The sequence below is a fragment of the Leptodactylus fuscus genome, chromosome 10 (genome assembly GCF_031893055.1).
Source record: "Leptodactylus fuscus isolate aLepFus1 chromosome 10, aLepFus1.hap2, whole genome shotgun sequence".
NCBI classification, from domain to species: Eukaryota; Metazoa; Chordata; class Amphibia; order Anura; family Leptodactylidae; genus Leptodactylus; species Leptodactylus fuscus.
The window spans coordinates 50,529,254-50,536,742 of NC_134274.1; the positions used below are offsets into that span (position 1 = coordinate 50,529,254).

At 44.7% G+C, this 7,489-nt stretch overlaps 1 protein-coding gene across 1 annotated transcript; it reads left to right on the forward strand.

The window, feature by feature from the left end:
- Positions 1-270: 270 nt before the first annotated feature.
- CHCHD1 (coiled-coil-helix-coiled-coil-helix domain containing 1) lies at positions 271-7,102 on the forward strand. The gene is made up of 3 exons (XM_075258640.1): positions 271-429; positions 3,701-3,819; positions 6,650-7,102. Exons 1-3 carry the CDS (start codon positions 294-296, stop codon positions 6,755-6,757), a joined length of 363 nt encoding a protein of 120 aa, XP_075114741.1. The 5' UTR covers positions 271-293; the 3' UTR covers positions 6,758-7,102.
- The last annotated feature ends 387 nt before the right edge of the window (positions 7,103-7,489 follow it).

Here is a 7,489-nt window from a genome sequence, read left to right on the forward strand (position 1 = left end):
CGCCTTTCTTCCTTTCCCCAGGTATAATGGACATGTTCAGACTTTCAAAAATGAGTCAGACTCTCAGTCACTATAAGGTACTGTAAAATAAAATCTTTTTCCCCACGTGGGGCTTCAGCCCTCAAGAAACCAACCGCTTTGAACTAGAGAACAATACACACATGACCGCACCTCAGCGCCTCTCCCGCCAGTCGCAGTGGAGAAGCGAGTGACGTCACGTATGTGGGCGGGGACACGGCGCCTCGCATCCACCACTTCCCCTCCCATAGTTCTTTGCGGTGCCCTTGTCTGTCATGGCGTCTCAGGGTAACTTACTCAATGAGAAGGTGGCGAAGCTGATGAGCCGGCGGAATGGGAAGCCCGTGCTGCAGCCTCGGCGGCCGCTGGCGCTGGCGGACACTGTGGCTAACCGGAGGTATAAGGTTGGAGGTAGGACATGCGTCACTGCACCCGGCCTGGCCATAACTGCATGTTCACATAGCACTGTATAGACACTGGAAGATGTCACAAGCTTCCGTAGACATGGAGGGCAGACTTTTGCAGCATTTTGTCATATTTTGCAGCCTGCATTCTGATGGTCTCCTGACCACCTCCCACTGGTGCCCGTGTAACATACATAGAAGTGACGTGTCTTCTGGGGTTTTTTGCTGCACTTTTAAAAGAAAAATATACAATACAAAATTTGGGGCAGTGTTTGAGGTCATAGTTCAGGAGTATTTCAGCACGTACTGCACTTCTCTTCCTGTGGTCACCTGATCAAAACAGTAGCAAGGACCAGGGCAATGTGAACATATCCCTCATCTCTCAAAGGGATTTTTTAAAAAAAATATTTACATTTAATACGAAAAATACAGTCCCAGTTTGTGTAATGAAATGCATTTATTTTACATCACAATATATTACGTACGTAAGGGCAGGTTCTCACCTGCGCCTGGTCTCTGCTGTGGGTTTCTGTCTTCTGCCAATAGGAGATGGAAACCCGGCAGTCAGTGTCCGCAGGTGAGTGTTCTGCATGTCCGACTTTGTGTCCGGTTAAACAAAAACTGTTTTGCCGCGGAGACCAGAAGACGCTCACGGGTGGACACTTTGCAAACCCTTTCAAATGAATGGTTTTGAAAACTGCCTGCTGGTTTCCATCTCCTGTCCAGTTTCTTGGGCAGAAAACAGAAACCCGAAAGCGGAGACTGGGGCGCAGGTGTATACCCGCCCTCAGTTGGGATCTTCAGAAATATAAATGAAACCATTTGTGTTGTGCATCATTTATAACTCAATGCTAAGAAGTGATGCGTTCTGAAAGGTTATGGCTATAACACTATGACTAACCCGACACAAAACCTTCTCTGTCTCCTGAAGAGATTGGTTGTCTGTATCCATAGGTAAGTTTGCGTAGTGGAATTTAGAGCAGTATTTTATGGCCAAAAACTGGCCCAGTGGAGAGCTGAAGACACGCCTCAGCTTTGCGCTGCAGAGTTGCACATAATTAACATCATTGTATAGGAGGACACTTAAGTGTAAGGCCTTCAATGATATATTCGAACAGGATATTTAGTTTTTCAGTGTGCGGGGGAAAAAAAAAAAACATTCAGCTTGCCAGTTTTTGGAGAGGATTTTGAGGTCAGAGGTTTCTGTATGTTAAAGACCAAATTCCTCTGCTGTTTACCATAGCTTCAAAGTCATTAGGGCCTTGTTCTTTTTGATAGTTTTCAGGCCGGTCTTACACCGCCGTAATGATTTTACGGTCCGCAAGTTGCTGATCAGCAACATAGACGCCGCAGACGCTGGTAAACTGCTGCACCCGCCCATACAGTTCTATGGGCAAGTCCATGCAGTGCTGCAATTCACGGCCATTGCGGACCATGGTTGCGGCCCGGCCACATTACGGATAAAATATCCGGTGGTGTAAGAGGCCGCATTGAATATAATGTGTCCGCAATTGAAAACCCTCAATTGCGGGCTTACATCACGGCTGTGTAAGACCAGCCTTAAAGTGGGATTCTGGCCCTAAATGTATTTTTTACACTGATGATTTATCCACAGGATTGGGACTCCAACACCCAGGCCCAACGCTGTTCCAATGATCTGGCTGCTGATAGTGAGCAGTAGCATCTGTTCCTTTTCATGTAATAGGAGCTGAGCTGCAGTATCCTGGTGCCACTGTTACAGAATGGATGGAGCCGTGGCTCTTGTCCTATTATTGGAATACGAGCAGAGCTGCTATTACTGCACTACCACTGCTGTTTCCAGCAGGCTGGATCTGTCCAGGTATCAGACCCTCATGGATGAAATACTGATGTCTTGTCCTGTGAATAGGTCATCAATATGGAAAATCTGTTTAGGATTGGAAAACTGGTTACATACACACGTCACCTCCTGGCTCACTTCAGCCACCACTAGAGGGAGCTTACTGCCTGCAGCATTAGGTAAGGGCTTGACATGGCTACTACCTAAAGGGGTTGTCCCACGTCGCATACTCACCAGTCTTCGTTTCTTTGAAATCTTCTGTCTTCCGGCTTTGTTTCGTCATTGGTGGGCGGGGTCACATATGCAAAGCCAAGCGGCGAGATGCCGCCGGCCCTGCGTGCGCGCTCATAGACCAGTCTAGCCTTCACAATGCAAATACAGACCCGACAGGGTGCCGTATGGTGGTGTATGAGCGTGCACGCAGGGCCGGCGGCATCTCGCCGCTTGGCTTTGCATATGTGACCCCAGAGCGGAGCGGAATAACAGCATCGCTTCTGCTGCAGCTTGCTTCATGCAGGGCAGAAGCATAGCGATGTTGCTGGCTTCACCTGTGCCGGCGTCTAACCCTGTGCCGGCGTCTAAGGGTGCATTCACACTGAGTAAACGCTAGCTTATTTTGTAGAGTAAAATTACACTTGTAAATTTTGCTATCCCATTGACTTCAATGATATTTTTTTACAAGTGTAAAAATACGCCAGTAAAAAATACGCCTGTAAAATGTCATTGAAGTCAATGGGATAGCAAAATTTACAAGTGTAATTTTACTCTACAAAATAAGCTAGCGTTTACTCAGTGTGAATGCACCCTAACCCTGTGCCGGCGTCTAACCCTGCATTGGCGGCCCCTTCCCCCAAAGGGTAAACTACCCCACTCCCCCTCCAGGCTCGCTCCCGTGCACTTAGCCCCTCCTCCCTCCCCCTCAGAGCAGGCAGATACATCACTTGACTCAGGAGCAGCTAGGTCAGGGCTGTGGCCACAAAAAAATGAATAAAGTAAGATAGTGGACAAACAAAGCAGTTTTGCTGAAGCAGTGTATTTAGGAAAAGTCTTACATTCACATTAACAAGCAGTATAGATAGGATCCTTGTGACGGGACAACCCCTTTAAAGGGGTTTTCTGGACAGAAAAAAAAAATTCAATCAATATAAGGGTGTGTTAGTGCTAGTGATGGGTTAATAAATACACCCATATACCATTAGCAGTTATTGCAGTGATTTCTGTGTGTCTCTGGTTGCTGCTGCATCCTCTGTGTTCGTTTATATGCAGTTACCTTCCTGACCTATCCTAAGGATAGGCTATCAATGTTAGAAATCGGATAACCCCTTTAATGCACTGTTTTGCTTTTACTCTAAACCGCTATAATAACAATTATCTGTACTTCAGTGAATTCCACTTACTGTATATAGTTCTTCGCTATTGATCCAGTTTCCGGCATCATTTTTGTTGTCTTCTTTTCCAGAGGCAACCTGTATAAGTGAGATGTCCGTATTAATGGCCTGCTGGAAAGAAAATGCCTTCAGTGACTCCGCATGTTCAAATGCAGTCAAGGTTTTCTATGATTGTGTTGCCCGAGAACAGGTATCTGTTAGTTTTTTTTTTTATAGTTTAACTGTCTTTGCAGTAATGAAGGATGATTAGGGCAGGTTCATATCTGCGCCCGACCTCTGCTTTGTGGGTTTCCATCTTCTGCCCAAGAAACTGGACAGGAGACAAAACTTGGCAGTCATTGTCTGAGCGTGAGCGTCTTCTGGTCTCTGCGTCGAAACCGTTTTTTTTTTTTTTTTAACTAGACACAAAGTCCTGCATGTCCGACTTTGTGTCCGGTTAAAAAAACGGTTTCACAGTGGAGGGGCAGAAGATTCTCACGGGCGGACACTGCACAAAGCAGAGACCGGGCGCAGGTGTGAACCCGCCCTTAGACTTGTTGTGCTTGTTTACATACAGCAGTTTTACAAAGGGTGATAGATTATTTTAACCTTCCACTATAGACCCCGACACTGCCATTGTAGAAACTAATTTCCTGTTCAAAGGAATATACAAGCGTCTTGGTTCTAAAGTGAATGATGTGATTTCAGCCAGTGCTCTGTTCACTTCATAGAAGTCAATAGAGTGCTGGCCATGCAATCAGATAATTCATTCACGGGGAGATGGGATTTGTTATTTATTTTTGCTTGCTTGCATAGAGCCAACATATTCTGCAGCGCTTTATGGACGTTGTCAATCACTGTGCCATATAGGGCTCACATTCTAAGTTCTTTATTAGTCTTGAGCGAATAGTATTCAACAAATAGTTTCGAATACCTCCACTGCCATAGGAATGCATGTAAGCGGCCGAACAGCAAGGGGTTAAGCACTGGCCGCTAACACGCATTCCTATGGGAGCGGAGTTATTCTTATCTCGTATCGCTCAACATTATTCCTTATTAGTAGGAGTGTGGGTGGAATCCAGGGTACCCAGAGGTACATGGGGAGAACTCCTTGCAGATGTTGGCCTTGTCTCAGTAGTTTCGCACTGAGCCACCATCCTGAACGCTGGGTTTCCCATTGGTCGGACAACAGCTTTCTAACACTTGTACTTATCCTATGTCTGTAGTGGAACAACTCCTTTAAGCTATTTTTTTGAGAAACATTTCCAGACTTTATTTTCCGTCAATGTAGTTATAGGAGGATTTTTATCGTTTTCAATTGTAGCGCATACAGTTTTGAGAAACAGTATCGAGGCATAATCAAATCTGGAAGGTATCAAATTAAGTAAATACAACCTTACATGAACAAAAACGCGTGACAAATTATTTAGCAAAAACCAGGGCTATGGGACAAATCTGTGTTGAAAAAATTACCCATTCTGCTGACTTCAAAAGAAAAATTAGTTTTCAATAGTTAATGTATGCTGAGATACATAATTTGCTGCATATTTTTGAGTTTAATGAGTGAGAGGATCTTTACTGCTTCTATAGTACCGTGGCTGTCAGCCTTGTCAGTGATACGACCAACCGACTTCACTGCCCTTGTAAAAACCAGGCGTAATGCAAACACGGTGTGAAAAGTGAAGTACAAATTCTACTTCTTAGGGAGCGCCATAAGATGTTTTGGATGCAGCTATAGTCACTACTGCTAGATAGCATAGTGTAGGTGGTCGAAAACCTAGGCAACAAGCTGTAGACATGGAGAACACATATTCGGCAGTATCTGGTAAATAGAGCGAGATCGCTCAAGCAATGTATTGAGTAAAATTCTTCAGTTACTTTAAGCTAAAGCCTCGTTCACATCAGCTTTGGAATTCTGTCCGGGGGAGTCCGCATGAGGACCCCCCCCCAACGGAATACCGAACGCAACTGCAAGCGGTGTGCCAGTGAAAGCACACAGACCTCATAGACTATATAATGGGGTCCGTGTGCTTCCTGCCAGATATCTGCAGGGATCATGTGGACAGAAAAGTAGTTCACAATCTACTTTCCTGTCCGCATGATTCGTGCAGGCAGCGCAGCAAGCACACAGACCCCATTATAGTCTATGGAGTCCGTGTGCTTTTACTGCACAGTGCTTGCAGTTGCGTTTGGGGGGTCCCCATGCGGACCTACCGAACGGAATACCGAACGCAGATGTGAACGAAGGGTAAGATTTAGGCTAAAACTTTTGGAGCAGATGAGACCAAAGTGGAGATGTTTGGCCATAATGCAGAACACTTTTGGAGAAAAACATACACAGAATATCAGCACCAACGCCTCATACCAATTGTTAAAGGGAAGGAGTTGTCTAGGAAATTTCCACAAGGAGACCATGAAAGGTGAAAAAAACGAAAAAACTCACTCACCTGTACTCTGTCTCCCAACACAGTCCATTTCAGCTATTCCCCGGAGGCTTGTACCGGTGGAAGTGCTCGCTGCACATGACCGCTGAGGCCAGTCAGCAGCCTAAGGAAAGGACACAGAACATCACAGGTGACGTATGTTTGTAACATCCCGGCTTCTTTCCTGAGGCTGCTGATTGACCTAAGCAGCCACGTGCGCTAAGGTCTTCTGCCAGAACAAGCTCCATGTCGCCGCTGGAGACAGGCGAGTATGGTGGTGTTTTTTTTCTATAGCTTGGGATGTAGCTATTATAGAATGTTGTATCTTGACTTCATTTTAGCTTGTGGATCACTGATCTTGTATAAACTTTCCTGAGAACAGAAGAATTGGTCACATTCAGTGCACCTGATCCTTCCTTCCAAATGATGGAAGAGAATTGGGAGACCCCATAAGAAATATCAATGTTAACTGGACTCACAGCTGACTTCCTTGTGGATATTGGGCCTTTCTTTATTAGAACAGATTATCCTGCCGCATTGACTATGGTCTTCTTACGTATGTAATAAATTCAATTTTATAAAGAACTAACAGAGATTTGGTTTTGTGTTTACTTGCAGAAAGCTCGGAAATTGGGCCTAAAGGAAGATAAACCCGATGGCTGGATGCCTCCACAGCAAGTCAACAAATTGCTTAGAAAATATCCAAATATCAAACACGAAGTTTAGAAACGCACCCTGCACCTGTGGGTGACTGAGGACATGTGCATCAACCTAATGAAGGCCTAGTCAAAAGACTGATTACAGACATGGAACAATGGCCGGAGTAATATTATACGTTGTATATGAGAAGGGGGTTCATGCTACTTTATAAAAGTATTTTTCTGTAAATCGCTATTTTTTTGGTTTTTTCCAGAATCTGGAATGTTAAAATGCTCTTTCAAGGATATATCCTTGAAGAGTTGAATGCAAATATGGAGGTTACTATGGCAGCTGTTCATATAGTCTTTATCAGGAGTAGGCAACCCTTTTTTTGTACAGCATAACAATTTAAAATAAAAATAAAAGATGTTACTTGGAGTGTTGTGCAATAATGGTAAAGCTGATAACCACTATACTAAAGTCCTATACCACAAACCATAACAAAGAGGTGCTGCCACAACATATCTGTGGACACGTGTTTACTGCTATTTCCTGGGGCGCACCTGTATGTTCCCATTAGAAGCAATGAAAATACATGTGCAGCCCTCATTTAGCAGTAAATGTATGCGTCCAGGGGTACCGTGTGCCAGCACCCTTAAGGCTAAGGCCCCACGACCGCATTGCGGTTCTTTCTGCAGCACTTTTAAGAGTTTTCCTCTGCAGACTTTCTCTTAACATTGTATCTACGGGAAAGCCGCCAGCGTTTCCGTAGATATAATTTACATGCTGCGATTTGCAAAGCCACAACGGCTCTAATCG

What these genes read in the sequence shown, in the direction of transcription:
- CHCHD1 (XM_075258640.1), top strand. Translation starts at nt 294, where the DNA reads ATGGCGTCTCAGGGTAACTTACTCAATGAGAAGGTGGCGAAGCTGATG. An exon ending in CCGGAGGTATAAGGTTGGAG is followed by an intron (nt 430 to 3,700) that starts GTAGGACATGCG and finishes CTTCTTTTCCAG; the next exon opens with AGGCAACCTGTATAAGTGAG. An exon ending in ATTGTGTTGCCCGAGAACAG is followed by an intron (nt 3,820 to 6,649) that starts GTATCTGTTAGT and finishes GTTTACTTGCAG; the next exon opens with AAAGCTCGGAAATTGGGCCT.